This window comes from Trichoderma asperellum, chromosome 5, assembly GCF_020647865.1.
Source record: "Trichoderma asperellum chromosome 5, complete sequence".
Classification (NCBI taxonomy): Eukaryota; Fungi; Ascomycota; class Sordariomycetes; order Hypocreales; family Hypocreaceae; genus Trichoderma; species Trichoderma asperellum.
This window is the reverse complement of record NC_089419.1, coordinates 624,763-645,446: the sequence shown is the minus strand read 5'-3', so window position 1 is coordinate 645,446 and position 20,684 is coordinate 624,763. Positions and strand designations below refer to the sequence as shown.

At 49.4% G+C, this 20,684-nt stretch overlaps 10 protein-coding genes across 10 annotated transcripts; 4 read left to right on the top strand and 6 right to left on the bottom strand.

Moving 5' to 3' along the window:
• Window positions 1-506: 506 nt before the first annotated feature.
• Window positions 507-1,512, bottom strand: TrAFT101_008370 (uncharacterized protein). The gene has a single exon (XM_066128314.1). It carries the CDS (start codon window positions 1,391-1,393, stop codon window positions 632-634), a length of 762 nt encoding a protein of 253 aa, XP_065984432.1. The 5' UTR covers window positions 1,394-1,512; the 3' UTR covers window positions 507-631.
• Window positions 1,513-1,624: 112 nt separating this feature from the next.
• Window positions 1,625-2,972, top strand: TrAFT101_008369 (uncharacterized protein). The gene is made up of 2 exons (XM_024901859.2): window positions 1,625-2,126; window positions 2,208-2,972. The coding sequence occupies exons 1-2, from the start codon at window positions 1,695-1,697 to the stop codon at window positions 2,730-2,732; spliced, it is 957 nt and encodes a 318-aa protein (XP_024762219.1). The 5' UTR covers window positions 1,625-1,694; the 3' UTR covers window positions 2,733-2,972.
• On the bottom strand, window positions 2,915-6,735 carry TrAFT101_008368 (uncharacterized protein). Its single transcript, XM_024905146.2, has one exon. It carries the CDS (start codon window positions 6,677-6,679, stop codon window positions 3,053-3,055), a length of 3,627 nt encoding a protein of 1,208 aa, XP_024762220.1. The 5' UTR covers window positions 6,680-6,735; the 3' UTR covers window positions 2,915-3,052.
• Window positions 6,736-6,920: 185 nt separating this feature from the next.
• Window positions 6,921-7,785, top strand: TrAFT101_008367 (uncharacterized protein). Its single transcript, XM_024907980.2, has 2 exons — window positions 6,921-7,101; window positions 7,158-7,785. Exons 1-2 carry the CDS (start codon window positions 6,949-6,951, stop codon window positions 7,446-7,448), a joined length of 444 nt encoding a protein of 147 aa, XP_024762221.1. The 5' UTR covers window positions 6,921-6,948; the 3' UTR covers window positions 7,449-7,785.
• A 313-nt stretch (window positions 7,786-8,098) lies between these two features.
• TrAFT101_008365 (uncharacterized protein) lies at window positions 8,099-10,089 on the bottom strand. Its single transcript, XM_024902474.2, has 4 exons — window positions 9,884-10,089; window positions 9,186-9,816; window positions 8,824-9,118; window positions 8,099-8,758 (listed from the first exon to the last, which is right to left on the bottom strand). The coding sequence occupies exons 1-4, from the start codon at window positions 10,038-10,040 to the stop codon at window positions 8,213-8,215; spliced, it is 1,629 nt and encodes a 542-aa protein (XP_024762222.1). The 5' UTR covers window positions 10,041-10,089; the 3' UTR covers window positions 8,099-8,212.
• Window positions 10,090-11,544: 1,455 nt separating this feature from the next.
• On the top strand, window positions 11,545-12,560 carry TrAFT101_008364 (uncharacterized protein). Its single transcript, XM_024906637.2, has one exon. It carries the CDS (start codon window positions 11,836-11,838, stop codon window positions 12,376-12,378), a length of 543 nt encoding a protein of 180 aa, XP_024762223.1. The 5' UTR covers window positions 11,545-11,835; the 3' UTR covers window positions 12,379-12,560.
• On the bottom strand, window positions 12,093-15,276 carry TrAFT101_008363 (uncharacterized protein). Its single transcript, XM_024899947.2, has 5 exons — window positions 14,913-15,276; window positions 14,297-14,812; window positions 13,503-14,219; window positions 12,796-13,395; window positions 12,093-12,708 (listed from the first exon to the last, which is right to left on the bottom strand). The coding sequence occupies exons 1-5, from the start codon at window positions 15,030-15,032 to the stop codon at window positions 12,550-12,552; spliced, it is 2,112 nt and encodes a 703-aa protein (XP_024762224.2). The 5' UTR covers window positions 15,033-15,276; the 3' UTR covers window positions 12,093-12,549.
• Window positions 15,277-16,371: 1,095 nt separating this feature from the next.
• On the bottom strand, window positions 16,372-17,100 carry TrAFT101_008362 (uncharacterized protein; the record flags this gene model as incomplete). The annotated part of the gene is made up of 1 exon (XM_024899916.2): window positions 16,372-17,100. The coding sequence occupies one exon, from the start codon at window positions 17,098-17,100 to the stop codon at window positions 16,372-16,374; it is 729 nt and encodes a 242-aa protein (XP_024762225.2).
• Window positions 17,101-18,116: 1,016 nt separating this feature from the next.
• On the top strand, window positions 18,117-19,404 carry TrAFT101_008361 (uncharacterized protein). Its single transcript, XM_024903771.2, has one exon. It carries the CDS (start codon window positions 18,145-18,147, stop codon window positions 18,820-18,822), a length of 678 nt encoding a protein of 225 aa, XP_024762226.2. The 5' UTR covers window positions 18,117-18,144; the 3' UTR covers window positions 18,823-19,404.
• Window positions 19,405-19,642: 238 nt separating this feature from the next.
• TrAFT101_008360 (uncharacterized protein) lies at window positions 19,643-20,491 on the bottom strand. The gene has a single exon (XM_024907981.2). The coding sequence runs from the start codon at window positions 20,384-20,386 to the stop codon at window positions 19,808-19,810; it is 579 nt and encodes a 192-aa protein (XP_024762227.1). The 5' UTR covers window positions 20,387-20,491; the 3' UTR covers window positions 19,643-19,807.
• Window positions 20,492-20,684: the final 193 nt, after the last annotated feature.

Genomic DNA, 20,684 nt, shown 5'->3' with positions numbered 1-20,684 from the left:
TCGCTAAATGAACCCAACAAAGCCAGGCGGCGTTACTGATGCTAATAAAACGAACCGAATGATCCACGGCAAATAAACAAAGGCAAATAAAGGAGAGAAAGATACAGAATCAGACTAAGCCCCTATGCGCAGAGCCGGATGCCCGCATCGTTTGTTGGAGGGAGATTGTTTTGAGAGTACGAAATCTAAGGCAGTGATGCTACTCGGGAGCTTACGTTGCGACTCGCCGCTACAACTGCACGTGTCAAGACCCCGTGCAAATAATGTTATAGCGGCCAAATGCGCTAAAGGATTTTCGGCTAGGGAGCCGACTGGCGCAGAAGTACAAACACGGAGGACCCCGTTAGCATGGAAGTTACTGCAGCAAACCGTTGGCATGCTGCCTGGCACTTGCAGATGTGGAACGGAACAGGTTCCCGGTTTGCAACATACGTCAAACAGATACTATTAGAAAGCAAGGTGCGCAGTTGGTAGTAGCACTATTATGATATGAGATGTATCATGTAGTTTTTGTAGCATCTTAGTATTTGATATGGGTATCTTTGCTCATTATTTATAAGTTGTAAAATACTCGAGAAATGCACATCTATATAACAATCTTCTTGAAGATTAATGAATGGAAATGGCCGCATTAATCATCGCGGCGAGAATTTGCTCCAGGACTCCGTCGTCTGCGCTCCCTTGATCGCGAACGGTGTCGCTGCCTGCTCCTATCTCTCTGCCGTCGCTCGTCTCGCCTCTCATTTCTCCCATCATCACGTCTGTCGTCTCTCCGATCTCTGCTTCGACTTCTTTCACGATCTCGACGCTGTCGGCGATCGCGATCCCGATCCCGGTCGCGATTTCGTTCGTCTCGTCCCTCGGCACGATCAGGGCTGCGTCGCCGACGGTCTCTGTCGCGGCGCCGGTCAGGGCTCCTGCTTCTGTCTCTGCTTCTGCTCCTGTGTCGTCTTCGTTCTCTTCTGTCGTCCCCATGTCGTCTTGATCTCTCTGGTTTTGCATCATCTCTGCTACCCTCTCTCGGCGGTCCGCTCGCAGGGCCGACTTGTCGCTTCGGTTCAACTTCCACCGCATTGGCTCCAGACGTATTCCTAACTGGAGGCGGCAGGCCCAATGCTTTGGCCATTGCGTCTTCCTCCGCCTCTTTGATCTTGCGCAGTTCCTCCTTTTGTTCTCGGTCCTGGCGCTCTTCGTCTGTCTCGTTCGATGACGCCGCGGTGGCCTCAGATTTGGCGTACCAGTTCAGATCTCTGCCCTTTGCCCATCTTCCAACTGGAGCTTTGAGACTGTGGCCGAGGTAGTTTTCGCGATGGCTGGAGTTGGCAACTTCGTCCCAGCTGAAGTTGACGCCACCTCTCGAGCCGGTTTTTCGGATGGTCGAGAGAAGATCCATGATCGGTGTCGTCTAGAATATGAGAGTAAAAACTGCGAGAATGAATTTGAGACGTAAATTATTGATAGTTCTACTGACTCGCCACCATGTTGGAGAGAGGCAGAATAGAGTCGTCGTGAAAGGTCTTGGTTATGATGAAGAATCAAATTGACGGCAGAACGCGAAGGGCCCGCCGTAATCGATACTCCACACTGGGTAGCGCTTCTTTACAGCGCCAACCCACTCTGCAAGCTTAGGTACCTCACATCATCCATCATCTTCTCTCTCCCGCAACATCAACACCAGCACAGCCAGCTTCGAAATGTCGAATCCAAACGACCCTCCTCTCGACGAGATCCAATGGCGCTCCCCCCAGATCGTAGCCCAGATGGGCGGCCTCCACTCCAACACAATCCTCTTCTACTTCGCCGAATCGCCCTTCTTCGAGCGCACCTCCAACAACGCCGTCATCATGGCCCAGGCAATGAACAACATGGCCATGTACCACTACATCCAAACACGTGAGGCCTTTGAAACGCGTCTCAAAACAATGTCGGGCTTGGAATTCATCGTGGGAGAGGAGCCTGCCGAGACGGGTCCTGGCATGGGAACTGGCGTTTGGGTCATTCGCAAGCAGACGAGGCGGAAGCGATACCAAGACGACGACGAAATCACGGTCCATGCCTCGTTTTTTGTTGTAGGGGAGAATATTTACATGGCTCCCACGTTGGCGGATATTCTGGCAGCCAGAATTGTATGTGAAAGAGCCAGAGAACCTGCTCAGTACTCGTGGGAAAACGCCCGTTAAAGAATGAATGACTGACTTTGCTCCTAGATGACAATATCTTCGGCCATTGCAAAAGCTTTACCAGCCGCCGAAGCAGCCCGCAAATGGCGTCCATCCACAGGCCACGTATACCATCTCCCCGCAAGCCAATCTACCACCACCCCAGCCAAACCGCAAGAGGAGAAACCAGTGCTCGACGAAGCCGGCAAATCAGCCCCTACAACAGCAACAAAGCACGACGCCCCTTCCATGGACAGAGTCGCCGAGGAATCATTGCTGATCCACCTACGATATGGAGGAGAATACATTGACGAGATCCCCATTACGGGAAAGCCTGGAGAATTCCACCTCTCTTCTACAGGTCGGAAGCCGGTACTGCCTCCTCAGGGCGCTGCTGCCCCGACTGGAATCAGTGCCATGAGCGGACCTCCGATGTTAAATACCAAACTGGATGATAAAAAGGATGGCAAGGCTGACAAGACACCGAAATCGGCTACGATGCCTAAGCTGAAGAGGAAGAAGAGCAAAATGAGTCCTAGCGTGACTCCTGCGGCGACTCCTGCAGCATCATGAGAAGGTGTTGCTCTTTTTTTTTTTAATGTGTGCAAATTACCAAAAGCCTCTTGGCTATAAAAGGATAAATGGCGGCGTTATGGTATTTTGTTTTTGATACCCGGTTCGAGGTTGGGTCGAAATTGTTCACAGGAAGATAGAAATGTAGCGTAGCATCATATAAACGGATATATCAATTTTAACTCGTCTCAGTCGTGTATTGGAAGCAAGCCGGTAGAAGTGCAAGTAGCATAATATCGTCAGTAATTTATATATCTATTACTTTTGTTCATTCTAACCCATCCAACAACGCCATTATGTGATATATATACTATTCAACTTCACTCAACAACCCATCCCTTACCCGCTAGTTTCTTCTGCTTCACCTTCTGCGCCGGCAGAGGCCATCCCTGTCCTGCAGTATTCTCCGCCCTCAAGTATGGTACGACCCAGCATTCCCTCGTCATGGCACCATCTGCTCCCAACGACTGCGCCTTCACCTCTTTGATTGGCTTTCCATAGCTAATCAGCGGCGTTCCCTTTGCCAGTCCTGCCAGTTGTCCACCTGTCACGTCGGTAAGAGCATGCATTCTCGTCTTAGGCTTCTTTTCCGAATCAAGTGCACCAGAAGGCGTGGCTCGCTGGAGGAAGGCATAAACGATATACTCGGGGCATTCCTGGATGCTGACGTGTGCAAGAGAAGAGGCAGGGTGGATATAAACGCATGGATCTTCGCCGCTGCCGGGTCTGTGTAAAGGAATAAGGGGTATATATGGCACATCGATAGCTCGGCGTGGCTTTCTGAACTGCTCGGGCGGATTGGGTGCCAGATCAGCGCGGATAGCCACTTGATCCAAGAAGCCAGCTGCAGTCATTTGCTTCAAAGCACTGACCTGCTTTGGTGATGGGGGATCTAGCTTGTCCTGGTACTTGAGCGCCGCGAACGAAGGAATGTTTGTGCGCAGCAGGTCTGTGATTTGTTTCCGCAGCTGTTGAATCTCCTTGAGGACCTTGAAGCGGACGAAATGAGCCTCGCACCACTTCTCAGTCGGTTCATGCGCATACTCGCCTACCACCTGCAGCAGCTTAATAGCGTCAGATTTGTCATCCAAGAAGCAGAAATTCTTCTGAACCTGGTTGAATAGTCGTCTGGCATTGGCTTGGCGATCCTCGGCAATCACATCTTCTGCAGTACGAATCTCGGTGTCCTCTTTAGCAGCCAGAGCCGGGATTGCTTGACTCTCCGAGAGATAGACTTCCGCTGCGGACAGTCCAGCTACCAGAGCAATGGTATAGGGCAGGCAGTTGTGGAGATGTCCCACGAGCAGAATCCTTGCAAATCGAGGCGATAGGGGGAACATGGACATTGTTGTTCCAACCTTTGTAACTTGTCCGCTAGGGGATATGGCAGAAAGATATGTAAGTAATTTTTCAGCCCTGGCAAGCATCTGTCGGTCGGGAGGCGTTGGGAAGGGGAAGTTGACGACGTTCTGCAAGTTCATGGCTTTGAGCTGCAACACAATGCCTTCGATAGGTGTACGGAGTAATTCGGGATCTGAGAACTCTTGGAAGTCTCTCTCATAGACAGCCGATGAGTAGAGTCGATAGCAGTGACCAGGTCCGGTACGTCCAGCACGACCAGATCGCTGGCTAGCGCTAGCTTTGCTAATCCAGCCAATCTCGTAGCTTTGGACACCACTGAGACGGTCATAGTTCCTTTCCTTTGAGCGTCCGCAGTCGAAAACAAATCGCATACCAGGAATGGTCAAACTGGTTTCTGCAACGTTGGTTGCCAATATGACTTTTCGAGTTCCTTCTGGAACGTCTTCAAAAACCCTCAGCTGCTCTTTGACAGGAAGTAACGAGTAGAGAGGCAGTATCTGCATCTTGAGGGGAACAACTTCATCTTCTTCGTCAATCTTGAATTCGTCTTCTCCTTCTCCTTCGTCATCAGATTCGATGCCGTCTATGTCGTCGTCAAAATCGTGGGCATCAACATCGCCAAATTCGAGATCTTCGACTTCAACTGGTGCTTCGGTCGCCGATATCTGCACCTTGGGGCCTTCAGCTGACCTTGGTCCTCCAAAAGCAGCCTTTAACTTCTTGCTCAGCTGCAAAATCTCGTTGCGGCCAGTTAAGAAGACCAAAAATCCACCAGGTGGTAGCTTTTTATGGCCTCTGCAAATCTTTTTAAATGCTTCTTCTACGTAGTCAGAGTGCGTGCGACGTGCAAAGTGAATAGTCACTGGATGCTGGCGTCCTTCAACCTCCACAACAGGGGGTGGTGTTGGGAAGAGAGTCGGATTCATGGTCATATCTTCTATCCGTAGCGTGGCAGACATGATGATGAGTTTCAAAGGCTTGATCGTTGGGTCCTCTTGCGACAATTCGGTCCTCAGCTTAATGACTCGACTGAGCATACCAATTAAGATGTCGGTATTGACGCTTCTCTCGTGAGCCTCGTCGATAACGATAGCCGAATACTTTCGCAGAGTGATATCTTGCGCAACTTCTCGAAGCAACACACCATCAGTCATGAACTTGATGGCCGTCTTTGCGTCAACGTTGCCCTCGAATCGGATTTGATAAGCCACTGCGCTGGAATGATCTCCCAGTTCGTCCGCCACTCGCTTAGACATACTGACAGCAGCAACCCTACGAGGCTGGGTGACGCCAATCATGCCTGGTGTTGGAGAATCGGGAGACCCATAGCCTGCTTCGTACAAGAATTGGGGTACCTGCGTCGTCTTTCCGGAACCGGTAGAACCGCATATTACGACAATGTCATGGTTGTGAATTGCTTCCATGAGCCTCTGCTCCTCAGAGACAACCGGGAGCTTCATTCGAGCCTCTTGAATCTCAGGCGTTCGGACAACGCCTACACTAAAGACTTTTCTTAAGGTCTTTTCGGTTACTTGTAATTCCATTGGTAGCGGATCTTGCTCGGGAGCCCTAGGGACGAAGTTTTCGGGCTTGGGTATCTCCAGTACAGACGAAGCTGCGTCCACTGGTTGGTATCCTTGTGCCTCGTTTATCTGCTGATGGGCCCATGCCTTGAAAGAAGACGACCTGTGGCTCTTTTGCTCTTCATCCATCACCTCGTCTTCGCTTGTTTCTTCTTCGGATTCGGATTCATCTTCTTCGGAGTCCTCGCTCGAATTATCTTCGGAATTTTCGTCAGACTCGTCTTCATCGTCTTCATCGGCTTCCTCTTTCTCATCTCCGCTGAGCCCGTTCCATTCGTCGTCATCCTCTGATTCTTCTGAAGCTGGCTGTTGACTCGCGACAAGAGAGATTTTTGACTTCAGGCCACCTCTCTTTTGTCGCTTCTGAAGTACTGGTCGGCCTTCATCATCTAGTTCGAGCGCTCGTTTGAGGCCAGATCCAACAGAAACTGCCGGTGTCGCCGCCACTGTCGCTTCTTGAGTCGGCTGAACAGCCGCTTTTGTGGACTCGGTTTCAGTTTTTGGTGCGGCAGCAGGTGCAGCCTCGTCATCCGACATATTCGCATCATCTTCGTCTTCTCTCTCATCTTCATCAACTTCTGGCCGCTGTTCGAAAAGGAGAGTCTCTGCCGACGACGTGGGATCAACTCCAGCTCTGTGCTCTCTCAGCGCACGAGTCAATGCCTGTTTCTTCGTTTCGCGTCCCTGTCCAAGAGATCTGCTGCTCGAAAACAGGCTCGTATCAATCTTTCTCTCGGCTAGCTTCGCAAGCAATTCTCGGTTTTCGTCTTTTCGGAGCTTGTTATCGATATATTTCTCAAGGCGCTTCGCCTTCTTGCCGCTCATTTTCACGCCATCTTGTTTCAGCTGCTCCTTCATGCGAGCCTTCTTCTCCTCCAGGTCCTTTTTCGCAGCCGGCAAGATTTCCTGGTTGGTGTCTTCGACTTCATGGCGAGCATTTTCTTTGGCTCGTTCGCGAGCCAGCACCCTGTGCTTTCTCTGCCGTGGCACGAATTTAGCCATTTTTTAAGGCTTGGAGATGGAGAGACTTTATAACATTATGCTCAATGCTAAGCTGCATTGGTGTCGTTCAATTCGCAGCGCTATCGCGAGAACCAAGAAGCGATAACCAGAAATTTTGGTGGGTCAGCGGTTTTGCCGCTTTTGACCGCCAAAGTCTTGATCCGCATCGGGAATAGTGCGGGGGCCATTCGGCGCTTTCATTTGGCTTCTGAAGCTCTCACAGAGGCAACTTACCCTGGATCTTGGGGGATACACAACAAAAGTTAAGAATGGCGACGCTAGATATAAGAGAGGAACCCTTCCCAGCTCGGAGTCGATCCGCTTCTGGGCTGGTCAATGGAGTTCCTACAGAAGTCACTCTACTAGAATTCTCGGACAAGGTTATGATTACAGTCAGCCAAGAAGGGCGACTAGCTCAATGGGTATGCCTAGTTAATATGCTGGCAACAAGTGAAGAGTGATGCTGATACAGCTGCAGATTCAAGTCCCTATGATGGGAACCTCCGCTGGCATCGTTGACATGGCCCTGCCAAGCGGCAAGCATGGATTGCTCCCTTCGACTCATCTCGCACCAAAGACACTGCTGGGTGGAGGCGGCGACAGTAGAGAAACGCTTGGACAGCTTTATGCCTCGCAGATTGCAAGCCACATATCCCTACGGTCACCGGAAGAGAGACGGACGCTAGTCTTCGGATTTGGGCTGGCAAAGGCTGAAAAGGAACAGGAGGCTTTCTTTGATCTCTTTGAGCTGGCTCTCAAAGTGCTTTGATCGATAAAGCTGATAATGCTGTATGAACGGAATGCACAGTTGCTACACCTTTAGAGACCTTGATTATGAGAAAAACCTCTGGTATCTTTATCGCGCATTATTCCCAGCTACTGAGTTCCTCATCGTCATGGCCAGCTGTATAGGCACGCTTGCATTTGATATGTAACCAGATGACTTGACAGACTGATACCATGAAAGGAAGACCGAAGACCATAAGATATGCCTTAAAAAAGAAGAAGGAGAATCTGTTGATGTATGGTTACAGCTCAAAGAATCTCAGGGACAAATGCTGATTGAAGGAAGCAATTGTAAACCAATGCAAAAAAATAAACTGGACGAACGGGGAATCGAACCCCGGACCTTTCCCATGCGGGAGGCTAATCGAATGATTGCCGATGCTAAGGGAAAATTATACCACTAAACCATCCGCCCATGATTGGTTGATATGCGCCATCGTATAGCAAACTATACGGAGATCTCATTTCTGTTTCTGTTAGCAAGCCATTTGCATCTCGCCGTCGTGTGTATAAGCCCATCGCTAGACGGCCATTTAGCGACTGAATTATTACAGATCTATTGTACCCGCTGCATTTTTTAGCTTCAATTCTCAATTCAATACTTGAATTATCCGTTGATGACACGAAATGTCCCTCAATTTAGAACTAAGGCACCAACATCACGAAATACATAATACAGCCAGCATAGGTATACACATTATTACATGTACTCATAAATCATGTCCTAGTCGAAGTCTCATTCTATTCTCACAACAGCGGGAAATTCAGCACAACCGCAGACGAATCAGGCACCTGCACAGTGACCTGTCCATTCTTCACAACCGCAGTCTCTCCCACGGTGACGTTGTGTAGCCGCACAGGCTTGCCCAGCGCAAGCTCGTAGTTGTAGCTCCATCCATCAAAAGTAATGCCGGTGATGGCGTCGCTTCCGTTTGCCAGCAGACGCTGGATGCCAACAATCTCTCCGTTGCGGACGCCACTCACGGCAAAAGTGTAGCTCTGGCTGGGGCGTGGGGGAGGGTTGGCGACTGGTTCAAGGCCCTGGCCGTCGACGGTGGTGTTGTAGCCTCGCATGTTGAGGACGGTGATGCGAGCGAGATGCCCGTTGAGCAAGGGGCTTGTGTAATGGGCTGCGTAGGCGGCTTCGCGGGCATCGGCTAGGGGAATGTTGGTGATGCTGACGGGGAGGATGTTTGAGGCGCCCAGCGTGGCAGAGACGGCAATGCTGCCATAGTAGGGGGCTTTGGTGCCCCTGGAAGCCAGGTCTGTCTCGATTGGCTGCCAAGCTTGGTACTGTTGATTGCATCAGCCACGAGTGTCTCTTCTCTACATGACACGGATAATGAGTCTTGACTTACACGATAGTTCGTTCCCATGTGCATGTGGACGCGCTTGAAGCCAACCGAAGCCGCGTACAAGTTGAAGTCGATGCCCCAGAGGGCCGCTCCAAAGGTATTGGACAGGCCTGGTCTGCCCTGGTTGTAAAGAGAGTTGCATTCGCCAAAGATTAGAGGAGTAGCCTTCTGGGCTTCTGGAGTGGCGAAAATGGCATTGTACTCTGGGAGGTGGCCTTGGATTGAGCCTACGGTCCTGGAGTGGTTCATCAGAGTTCCTTGCAAGGTGACCCCAGGAGAAGTGGCACCGCTGATGTAGCTGTTTTTTTTCTTTTGTCAGTATAATTACATCTTTTACCACTGTGATGAGTTTTGGTTTAGCCTACTTGTGAGTTGAAAAGAATTGAATATCCTTGTTCTTGTCAAGGCCGTCCTGGAAAGCAAGGGGCGCCTTGAGGTGATTGCCAGTGCCGGCATAGGACGGAGCCATAAACTTGGGCTCTCCAAAGAGTGACAGCGCCGGGCAGTGCTTTTGGATCTGTTTCTTGATCTCAGCCGTGCCATTGAGCCACTGCCAAGCATATGTGCTCTCATTCCAAGTTGACGGCCGCACAGGACCCTGAGCCGATGTCGAATAGAGATCAGGCTCATTGCCGTACTCCCAGGTATACAAGTTTCCGTGGCTGAGAGCCTTGCAGGCCAAGGGAACAGTGTCAACGAGGGTCTGCCATCCCTCCGATCTGTTAGCACCAAGACCGAGGTTCAAGCCATGGGAGAATTTGACGCCAGGCCAGGTGCTGTATGACTCGAAGTAAGAGGGACCGATGTGAATGGTGGTCGGATAGTCGGGCGATCTGTTGGGGTTGACGATTCCGACCAGAGAAGTCTTGAGCGACGCATTGTAAAGCGCATAATCCTGAGTATTACCACCAACACGGATGTATGGCTTGGAGCCAGAAATTGCACCCAGATTGTTGATGAGATTGTACGAGAATGTGTTTGGAGCCGATTTGTTGCCTATAGAAGAGAGACTTGGTCTCAATTGATGAATTCCGATGGGATCGAGAGTTCAAGGAAAGCTTACCAGCGAAATCTGGGAACGATGAAAACTCAATTGAGTAGCTCACGAAGCCATCAAAGGGCTCGCCATTGGCATTTGGCTGAGAAGGAATAGTGTATACATCGGCGGCCACAGATGAAGCAGCGCTGAGAAGCGCGAACACGGCGTTCTGCGTCAACATGTTGAAAATATTTTAGAGCAGAACAGCAGGTTGGCGAAAGACGAAGCGTCAATTGCATGGCTACGTATTACTATATATATACTACGACTATATGGTTTCTTGTCCCCGGACCTGGTCCGAACTTCGGGACCTAGAGGAGCTCTTCTCAATGCAACTTGATAGGAGCCCCCTTGCATCTACAAGCATGGCTGCATTCTCCCCGCACGATGGTAAATGCAACATAAGGCCATCCCCAGATTAGCCAATGCAGTATTTTGTCACTGAGCGGGCTCGGCACGGGGGATTGTCTCATCACCTACCTAAACGGGAACATGTCGATGGGAGCTCGCCTAAAGCTATGTTAACACTGCACTTACTTGGTACTGCCAGCTACCGGATAAATATCCGCGTTGACAAAGTTCCAAGAACGTGAGGACTCAGCTCTGTTTACGTAACTACCAATTGGTGTTTTCATTGGTGTTCTGAGAGCTATTCAAGAGCTGTTACTGTAGCATCCTGGATAGAAAGCCGGGCAAGGTGTAGAAGCTATGCCCCTCGGGCCGAATTGCATCTTTTTTGCGGACAGCGGCGCAACAGCGAGATTCCGCGAATAGGGTGTCGAGCCGGCTGAAGCTAACCCCGCGATTCGTCGAGGTCGGATGGCGTCTTTTTTTCTATTCCATTTTCTTTTTCTGTTGACTGGATTTCTTTGCATTGAATCTCATCTGAGTTGAGCAGCAATGGCGTGTCTATAAAAGTGGTATTAGCACATGTTCCTGCTTGACCGGTTCACGCATATTGATGCACGCTGAAGTAAGCGCGAGATGTCTATGTAATCTGTAATAGGTATCTGGATAGTTTGTAGCTGGTTGAAGAGATCGGTTACATAAATATTGCCCTGAGGACCTGAAGGCCCACAATCAAAATAACCGGGTATGGCAATGACGCTTGCATTACTATGGGCAATACTTCATACAAGAGGTTGGAACACATTGTTGACTATCGTAGCGATCTGACACGATCTTTTGGTGTTTCAACTTACGTAAATAACTCGCATAATACATGCTTACTCCATAAGTTATTGAACGCTCAGTTAGGTGCAATTTTTGAGTCCTCAATGCAAGTAGCAATGTCGAATCGATTTGCCGGATCAAGCAGTTTTGCTGCTGAGCTTGTGAAATACGACTCATTACCTGCCTAAAAATAGGTACTTGCTCCGCTCAGATTCTGGGTCGTAGATTCAGGTACATTAGTCAGATATATCTATATATCAAGAGAGGAATAATATGTATTTGTTTAGTTGAATGGCATAGTGGGAGGCATTACAATTCTTTAGGATCTACTAATTGGCACGAAGGAGTTGGCTTTCTCCCGAATGCCCGAATTGCGCGTACCGAGTACACGGCCTTGGGTGGGAGGCGCCATGCAATCTCAGGTACCTCGCATGTGGCGCTACCCCAGGCCAAGGTAAGCAGCTAAGCGAGTGCGAGAAGGAATGAGGCTGCCAATGAGACTCACCTGATTTGCGTCACTGAAGCGACTAAGTTTGAGGCCATGCAGGAAGCTATCGCTGGATGCGATAAATTCTCTCAGCTCTCTCAGCCGGCGCTCGATGAAGCTTTAAAATCTCATCACGATCTTTTGCTTGGTGTCTGTTGATTTCACAACCTGCTTCGTTACCACTTCCGAACCAGCCTCTTCAAGGACTTACAAGACTCCGGCTATTATCACGCCACCTGTAAAGAAGCAACAGCCGGCTTCACAATCATAAGAGGGGAGATAAAGAGTCGAAATCTCAGCTTCATAATTCAACACAATGTCTCGCTATTTCCCACACACGCCCTACGCCGAAGACCAGCCTCTTCCTCACGTCATCCTCATCACTCACGTCCTCACTCGCGCCGTCACCACAGGCTCCATCATCGGCCTCGCCATCACCGGCATCCGCCAGTCCGTCCCAAAATGGCGGCATCCCGGACCTCTCCCGGAGAGACTTTTGCTTTCAGTCTCGCGAAACACAGTCATCACCACGGCTCTTGTAGGCGGCATAGGCATCCCGGCGCGGATGTGGGGCCGAGAGCTCATTGAATGGCAAGATCGGAGCTGGAGGCTGCTGGAGAATCGGGGCCAGCTCGAGACAGACGATTGGACTTATGCTGGGATGGGAGCTGCGTTGCTGGCCACTGGATTGATAAGAGTCAGAGGAGCTGGAGGGCCAGCTAAGCTGGGATGGCATGGGGTGGTGGGAGCTGCGGGTCTAGGCAGCGTGGGAGGCATGATTGGATATATGGCGTGGAGATATGGTATCAATGGAGGCAAGTTTGTTGAAAAGGATAAAAAGGGAGAGAAGAGTATTTGAATACTAGTCAGAAGGGTACAGAGGATGAGGTGGAAAGGTGAATGACAAAGGCCGTGCTTTTGCAAGGAGATAATTTGTAACAGTATATTAGTTAACTCGCCAGCTCGTCTCAAAGCACTGTTACGTGCACATTATAATTTAACAGCAAGTCTATCCCTTTAATCGACGCCTCTATAGTTTAGCCCGCGGCTCTTCCAGCTCTTCAATCTTCTGGTACTGGTAAAAGTGATCCAGGCTCTGTGGATTCAGCAGCGTTCCACTTGGCTTAATCGTCTTTCCGGAAATGATGCTCTTGACTGGCAACTCGACCTTTTTGCCATTAACAGTGACCTGCAAATAAAGAAACAGCTTGCGTTAGCATATCTCGAGAGAACAATCGCTATATAAGCGTAGAGGACAGAGAACGTCGTCACTTACCGGAATTTCGGGAATCTCAAACACATATTTGGGCACATGCCTCTTTGTCAACTCCTTGGCAATCGTCTCCTTGACCTTCATCACAAACTTCTTGTCCAACGCACGCCCTCCCTTCATCAGCAAAAACAGCACGACCCTCTCATCCATATCCTGCGGCCGCCTCTGTCCCACGCACAAGCTCTCGGCAATCTCCTGCGGGAAGCATCTCTCCAGCACGGCGTAGATATCTGCGCTGCCAAATCGCACGCCGCTGGGATTTAGCACGCCATCAGATCGGCCCAGCAAGTGAACCGCACCCGTCTTTGGATGGACGACGCAGAAGTCGCCTTGGGCCCAGGCGCCGGCGTAGCGCTCAAAGTACGCGGCGCGATATTTGGGTCCGGGAGCTGGGCCGGGGCCGTCGTTCCAGAGATAGATTGGCATGTTGGGGAAGGCGGCGGTGGCAACGAGATCGCCGGAATTGCCTGGAGGAAGGGGAGTGCCTGCACTACCCTCGGGAAGATCGTGATCGTAGGTGGCGATGGGAACACCGAGACTGCCGTTCATACAGCCGCCGACGTAGAGGGGGTCAAGTTGGTTTTCCTGGATAAAGCAGCCGGCCTGTTTGTTTTAGGATGACTATTAGCATATCTCAAGAAATCACCATTGCCCATATACACATGTGCATGCACATATAAGTAACTAATGAGGAGAATACGAAGACTCACAATATCTGTCCCGCCTGAAATGTTGGCCAACTGCACCTTTGGTGGAAACGCCTTATCATAAAACCACTCAAACATCTGATCCGGACACACCATGCCAGTCGTGGTCACTGAATTCAAACTCGACAAGTCAAACTCCTCCCTCGGTGCGATGCCGTTCTTCATGAGCTCGCCCATCCATCTCGGACTTATTCCCATCAGCGTCACCTTCTGCTCTTCAGCAATCCGCAGCAGCACCTTTGGATCCGGCACCAGGGGAGATCCATCGTAGGCAACACAGCGTGCGCCATACGTCATGTGGGCTATACTGGACTGGTACATGATCCAGCCGGTGGTGGTGTACTGCAGACCCGTGTCTGAGGGGCCAATGCCTCGGTGGATGTGAACTTCCTTTGTTATGGAGAGAAGCATCGAGCCGGCGCCGTGGACGAGAGCCTTGGGCGTGCCTGTTGTTCCGGAGGAGTAGACAATGAGAGATGGATCCTGGAAGCCGATACGAACTGGGGCGGGAGGCGGTTTACTGGCGGCGGCCTGGACAAAGTCTTCGAACCGCTCCGTCTTGGAGATGGCCTTTGTGTCAAAGGGCTTGGCGAAGCGCTGGATAATGACAAACGACTGCAGCTGGTCGCACTCAGACATGCCGTTGATCATGCCTTGGATGTTGTTTCTCAGATCAATAGTCTTGCCGTTGTACAGGGCGCCATCATCAAAGAAGACAAACTGCGGAGTCACATCAAATGAATCAGTATCACCTCAATTCTCATGATATTATGCCGCGATATAGGTATCTCACTCACCTTTGGATTCACCTGCACCGCCCTCTGCAGCAACCCGCCAACCCCCATATCCGTCGAGCTACTGCTGAAGATGCCTCCCAGCCACGTCGTCGCCAGGTATACAACATATGTCCTCAGCGAATGTCCTGCAACAATCACCACGCGGTCGCCCTTCTTCAGTCCTCTCTCCTTCAGCGCCGCCGCCAGAGCCGCGACTTCTTTGCGGAGTTCCCGCCATGTTACATGTCGCACTTCTGTATTTCCTTCTCGCACCTCTGTAAATGCGATTTTGTCGTCTTCTTTATTCAGGGTGTTGCGTGCCTCAGCGGATGGGGATGAAGTGTCTCGGGTATAGAGGGCGTTTTCGGCCCAATTGAGACGCACGCCTTCGAACCACCGGGGCAGCTCAGTGAGGGGGATCGACTCGTCGACGACGCGGGTGTAGGCGCCTTCGTGGATGACGGGCTGGAATTCCCAAAGATGCTGGTAGAAATCGCTGCGGTGGTTGCACGACCAGTTGTAGAGCTCTTTGAATGTCTAATTGCGCGACGTTAGCCTCAACCCGAGCATATATGGCGTAGAAATCAAACTGTGAAGCTCAAGACAATATGGAGCTGGCCACAAAACTCTTGCTTACCTGCATATTTAAATTAAATTTCTTGTTTGCCTCCTGCATAAAGCGCCACATGACGGTGCTCTTGGGATCCGGATGCTCCCACAGCTTCCGTGGCATTTTGTCGAAATTCGTGCTGGCCATTGTGCCGTATTGTTGTAGTAATTGCCCGGACGCTATGCTAATGGGTGTCTGTGCTGATATCTGTATATAATAAACGACACTTGAAACTCCCAATTCTTCTTGAGCTTCTTAAATCTCTCGTTGAAAACCCAAAACTCCTGGTGGTTGAAACGCCGAGACGACTTGCTCTTCACACTCAACACCAGATCTCGGGATCTTGCTCTATATGCGTGTAATACGGGCCGAGGCACATTCGTCACTTTATATGGCTGGGCCGCCACTACTTTTCGAGCCAGCTCCTTCTCCTCACCTCGTCCCCCTGTCATCGGTTATCTGCCTGCGTGTGTACGCCAGACTTGATACATAATTGGGGCCCTGTTCCCCATGATCCATTTACCGAATCCCACCCCCGCCAATTCAGCCGACTAACAGCAACCGTCTGCAAGGGAAAGACACCGCCATCTTGCGCACATCGGACTTTTTATTCAAGCGCGAGATACTAGCGTTACATGGACACACCTTCGGCCCATAACGGCCCATGGCTAATTTCCAATGAGCGGTTGGAATTGCGAGCCGCGGCACAGAGGCGCTCTTGGGGTTCTAATAGAGCGGAACTAGAGCGGAACTATATACCGGGTAAGCATCTTAATCCTAGCCTAAGAAGGGCAGCAGTTAATAACGCTGCCCCCGTAAACTTGGCCTAGTGCATCAGATGACATCGAATCTGGGGTATCTAGATTCAGGCACGACTTATTCCTGATTGTTCCGATTTAGGAAAACGGTCTCCAGAACGCCGATGCTGGGAAATCCGGACGCTGAGGAAGTTTGGGTCCATTTTAAGACAATAAGCGGCCTGGCCCTTGATGTTACATATCTCTACACTTGCTGCTAAGCCTGTTCGGAGTTGCGACTCAGCGTTCCGTGACACCAACGATGTCGTTCAACGTCCTAGCTGCATCACCAAGCGCCTTGAAGCAATTAGCGTCACCTCACAGAACGCACCGACAATCGAAAAACTCGAACCTTTCATGGCCACGCAATCGTTGACGAATTCAATAACGATTTTGTCCTAACAAAGAGAAAAACAAGTCCAATCTGTTTCTCAAGTGTGCAAAAAGCTTTCTTTGTGCTTGGTTGCTCGTGAAAATGCCAAGAATCTGCTTACAATCCGAGGCTGAGAGAAGGAGAGGGGGAAAAGCACGAAAGAACATCCCTTTTTTTTTTTTTAATAAAGAAAAACTAATTAGCTTCATGACAAACAGTAAATCCAGGCATTAATACCTGCATAACTGGTAAATTTTGTGATTCCCGTATCCTAAACCAACTCACACCAATGAAATCTGATTCAATATCATGTCATTTAACACCACTCAGAGCCCTCCACGACGACCTCACTCAGGATTAGTTCGTCGTCGGAACCATCCTTCCTGTTATGGGATTTTTCTATCCTCAGTAGCTTATATGCTATAAGTCTATCCTCCTCCGTAGTGAATACCTTTTCCGAGCTGTAGCTCGGATCTCGATCAGTCCAAATGATGGGGGAGGCTATGTTGTGTCTGAAACGAAACTCAGTTGTCTTTATTTCCGCCTCTCGGAACGAAATTCTTCCTTTCGCATATCTCAGCCCAGTTATCATATAAACTGGGTTTTCGCGACTCCAGAGTCCCAGGAGTGCCCGTATACGCTCGTCCATGAATTGGTCCACTGTAGGATTCGCCAGCCGGGCCATGATCTCTGTCAGTCTAGGATCACTGTTGAATTCTTTCGTCACGAGGACTTCCGCATCAAGTTGATACCTAGTGAACATCTCCGAATTGACTGATATTACCGACATCCCACTGGAAAAACTTTCCCAGCAACGCCTCAAAAACGAAGGGGTATCTTTGTCTGCAATCCACAGAAGATGGTGATTGAGTTGAGTATTCTCCTCTACTGGAGGGTAAAAAGCATCTAGTATCGAATTGTCTGCGGTAGTAAGAATTTGACTCGGGTTGAAAGGATCGGTTATTATAGCCCCCAGTCGAATATTCTCTGAACCTTCGCCATTCAAGCCTGGCGGGTATACCATCCAGGGAGTTTTTGTTGCCATGATGAAGATGTTGACTTTGATGGATGAGAAAATAGGCAGGAGGATAAGAGGGAGAGTAGCTTGCAGAGAGAGAGTCAGAGAGAGAGGGAGTTAGAAATGGAGAGTCAGAGAGAGATTCAGTGAAGATGTTTTTCCCAGAATGCGAATGATAGTAAAAGAATACGAAGCGAGAGGCTCGAACTCTTATACTCTTGACTTTAACCCTATCACTTCTTTACCACAAGAGATTAGTGAAGAAATAAAGACCGAACAGCGATGGCATACAACTTTAGTTCAGAAGAACAAAGAAGGAAGCAAAGGAGGAGAGATGTGAATTATCCAAAATGGTTGTTCCTCTCATATTCTACCCGTCTATCACTCATTCAACTGTCTTACAAGCGCCTTAATTGTTCCAAGCTTATGTCAGGGAAGGGTTCAATGTTCGCATTACAAACAAGAGGCTAAAGGAAACAGACAACCTAAAGGAATCTGTTGAAAGAACAAGGCTGCACACAAAAATGCACAGTACTCGGGACAAAGAATGAGGCAATATTGCTTCTTTACTGTGACGGAATGGAAAATGGGCACAACCAGGGATAGTTTTTATAGGTCCTACCTCCATAAACAATATGTACGAAGTCATGAACCACAAGACAGTATGAACGTTGTGGGGGAATAATAGCGACTGATTATACAGTACAGCCTTGTGCAAAAACAGCATTCCGCTTTATCAATGATTACCTCTTCAAGTAAGTGGGGTATTATTAAAAGATACTTTAGAGTACTTGACCAGTATCTAGGTCGCCAAAAATAGATGTCCAAAGTCTGCATCGATTCGTGCAATACGGTATTCTGGCGTTAGCGACTAGGTACTTGTCATATGCTGATAGTTGGCCAGCTTCGAGCCATATCATAGCCTCCAAAGAAGCGGGTGAAATTCTGATATCAAGGCGACTGGGTAATGATTGGTTTGTCGGTTCCTCATTATTCCATACTTGTGGACGCTATAGTCGTTGGGCCGTAACAGTAACACATATCCCTCTCTATCTCCCTGCCTAACTGTAAATGTTCTTGAAAATGAATTTGGCAGTCTCTTACAGTATTAGAAGTCTTGCTGCGGCACAGGCCATACAGGCTGCCAAAAAATATGCCAAAAAATATGCCAAAAAATATGGTGTACAGGCTTTCCTCACGTTGCTGCAAATGCATACCCAGTGGCGAGATGGGCGAGCATCAAAGGAGCAGGAACAGGCGTTTAAGAAGGTACAAGAAGTATTGCCTCGATTACTCGACAGCGTTCAAGCAAGAGAAGTTATTGTTATACCGGGCGCGTTTAATTCGTCCCCGGTCTTCACTGATTACTTCCAGGCCGCTGCTCTCGGCGCTATACTACTCGTGCTCCTGGATGTCGCAAGTGCCATAAAAGCAGTCGGTCAAAGTCTCGAAGGTATACGGTCCGAGCTCGCAATCTCGAATATCTCCAGGGTACAAGGCTGGGGCGATGGCGGGTTCGGAGGATACGTGCATCGCTTCGTCCAGAATGAGATGACCGTCGTCTACGGTGCAGACAACCAACACCACTTTTTCTATGTCTGGCACCCAGATAGCGACTGGTATCCCGCGTTCGAAGGAAGACAGAGAGAAGAGCCACTTGGTTCAGCATTTGGCGGCTACCATCATGAACTCGCAACGATCTGCCTGAGGATGAGAGCGGATAGAGAGGCCCTGGTTGCAACAACCTAGTATGGACGCGCAGCTATATTTCATCTCGTCATCCCGGCCTACCAACCACTCGTGGTGAGCCGTCCGATTGCCTTTGCAGATGGACTTCTCCCATTAGTTCTCACTGGAAGCCGGCACCGAGGCACTGACTTTGTGCGGTTTGCATTTTGTCAAAGACAAGACGCACTAACTCTCAACTATATTGGTGACCTGCCACAAAAGGAAAAATCAGCAATAGTTGGTGGGCGTCTCGGGTGTGCGGGTTGCTGGGTTGGAGTGGCTGGTTGCGCTGCAGCATCTGCTATCTTCCCTCCCTGCGCGCCGATTGCAGGGACTATAGGCACATCCTTTTACATGGCTTTGTTACTTTCATATGCGGCGTTCGTGACAGGCGTGGCGTATGGCATTGTGACTCGGGAAACTACACAAATCTTAGGAGACCCTATATTTTTAATGTAGCCATATACGTACATAAGAAGAGTCGTTTGAAGGTAAGCAATTGTCAACGGCATTGGTAAAGCATGCATTAGTTTGATAGATGTGCATTGCATTCATTCTTCTTCAATGAGAATATTTCGCTAGTCTCAAATGACCTCTCTTGCCATCTCCGTGATGATTGCGTTTCTTCTCGCATGATTCATGTCAGGGTTTTCTTCACATACTTTATGCCTTGCAATCAAATCTATCCTAGCTTGAGGCGGCCGTTGAAAGAAGAAAGTTGCACAACAAAATACACAGTACTTAGGACAAAGAACAAAGCGACATTGTTTCTCAAACGCAGCGGAACGGACGATGGACACGTAAAAGGACTATAACAAATGAGATATTAATAGAAAATCCCCACAAACGTTATCAACAATGTAGATTACTATTAATACATGTATTGTCCTGGACAATAATGCATAGTGACCATACCCACCAGGGGGTCTTTCGCGTTCACGATATCATTGTTGATATCCAAACGTTAATAAATATCGCCAGGCACTCCAATTGGCAAATAGTCTCGCTACTTCGAGACCAAATGAAACCGCACCCATTCTTCCCTCGTTATTATGTATTCAACCTCACCCTCCTCCGTCCCAGGAATAGGATCCTCAAAGTCAACATAAAAAGTACGCACATGCCGCATCCCACAAGCCTTCATAGTCGCTCTCGATGCCTCATTCACAGCCATCGTCTGTCCAAGAATCTCCATCAATCCCAACTCTTCAAATCCATACCTTAGCAACTCGCGAGCCATTTCTTTAGCATATCCCTGGCGCCAAAAGCGAGGTGAGATCCGGTATCCTAGCTCAGCCTTTTGTGCATGGAATGTTTCGCCGCCAGATTGTATGGGCGCGAGAGCCCCCCACCCGATAAATGCGCCGTCGAGGTACCCGGCCCAGTAGCCCAGACCTGGGACCTGTCTGCTCGCTGAAAGGCGCTCTTGATGGTCTTGAATGGCTTCTTCTTGAGTCAGCGGGCGGCCATTATGAACGTATTTCATGACTTGGGGGTCCGAATCGAGGTCTATGAGATCGTCCCGGTTGCGCTCTGCGAGAGGGCAGAGGCGAAGACGAGAGGTTTGCATTGTTGGTAGGGCCATGTCGTGGTATTCCTAGTCCAGCCCGTATGGTTTCAACGTTGTTTCTTTTGCAACTTGTATTAGCTGATCCTGCTCTAGACGCGTCATAGTAACTTGGCGTTCGGTTTTGCCTCACAGTCAGGCCGCGAGTTCATAAAACACAGCCGCACAATCATCACGTGAGAAGAAGGAAGCTGTATTTGAATAGAATAATGTGTGTAATATACATTTAAAATTTTAAATACAGTATAACACTCATTCTTATGAAATTATCTCCTTGTCTCCTACATAGTTAAGAGCACATTTATCGCTTCACTTT

What these genes read in the sequence shown, in the direction of transcription:
- TrAFT101_008368 (XM_024905146.2), bottom strand. Translation starts at nt 6,679, where the DNA reads ATGGCTAAATTCGTGCCACGGCAGAGAAAGCACAGGGTGCTGGCTCGC.
- TrAFT101_008369 (XM_024901859.2), top strand. Translation starts at nt 1,695, where the DNA reads ATGTCGAATCCAAACGACCCTCCTCTCGACGAGATCCAATGGCGCTCC. An exon ending in ATATTCTGGCAGCCAGAATT is followed by an intron (nt 2,127 to 2,207) that starts GTATGTGAAAGA and finishes CTTTGCTCCTAG; the next exon opens with ATGACAATATCTTCGGCCAT.
- TrAFT101_008365 (XM_024902474.2), bottom strand. Translation starts at nt 10,040, where the DNA reads ATGTTGACGCAGAACGCCGTGTTCGCGCTTCTCAGCGCTGCTTCATCT. An exon ending in CAATTCTTTTCAACTCACAA is followed by an intron (nt 9,119 to 9,185) that starts GTAGGCTAAACC and finishes GAAAAAAAACAG; the next exon opens with CTACATCAGCGGTGCCACTT. An exon ending in ACATGGGAACGAACTATCGT is followed by an intron (nt 8,759 to 8,823) that starts GTAAGTCAAGAC and finishes TGCAATCAACAG; the next exon opens with TACCAAGCTTGGCAGCCAAT.
- TrAFT101_008364 (XM_024906637.2), top strand. Translation starts at nt 11,836, where the DNA reads ATGTCTCGCTATTTCCCACACACGCCCTACGCCGAAGACCAGCCTCTT.
- TrAFT101_008360 (XM_024907981.2), bottom strand. Translation starts at nt 20,386, where the DNA reads ATGGCCCTACCAACAATGCAAACCTCTCGTCTTCGCCTCTGCCCTCTC.
- TrAFT101_008361 (XM_024903771.2), top strand. Translation starts at nt 18,145, where the DNA reads ATGTTCTTGAAAATGAATTTGGCAGTCTCTTACAGTATTAGAAGTCTT.
- TrAFT101_008363 (XM_024899947.2), bottom strand. Translation starts at nt 15,032, where the DNA reads ATGGCCAGCACGAATTTCGACAAAATGCCACGGAAGCTGTGGGAGCAT. An exon ending in CGGTGCAGGTGAATCCAAAG is followed by an intron (nt 14,220 to 14,296) that starts GTGAGTGAGATA and finishes GTGACTCCGCAG; the next exon opens with TTTGTCTTCTTTGATGATGG. An exon ending in TTGAGATTCCCGAAATTCCG is followed by an intron (nt 12,709 to 12,795) that starts GTAAGTGACGAC and finishes CTTTATTTGCAG; the next exon opens with GTCACTGTTAATGGCAAAAA.
- TrAFT101_008370 (XM_066128314.1), bottom strand. Translation starts at nt 1,393, where the DNA reads ATGGATCTTCTCTCGACCATCCGAAAAACCGGCTCGAGAGGTGGCGTC.
- TrAFT101_008367 (XM_024907980.2), top strand. Translation starts at nt 6,949, where the DNA reads ATGGCGACGCTAGATATAAGAGAGGAACCCTTCCCAGCTCGGAGTCGA. An exon ending in AAGGGCGACTAGCTCAATGG is followed by an intron (nt 7,102 to 7,157) that starts GTATGCCTAGTT and finishes ATACAGCTGCAG; the next exon opens with ATTCAAGTCCCTATGATGGG.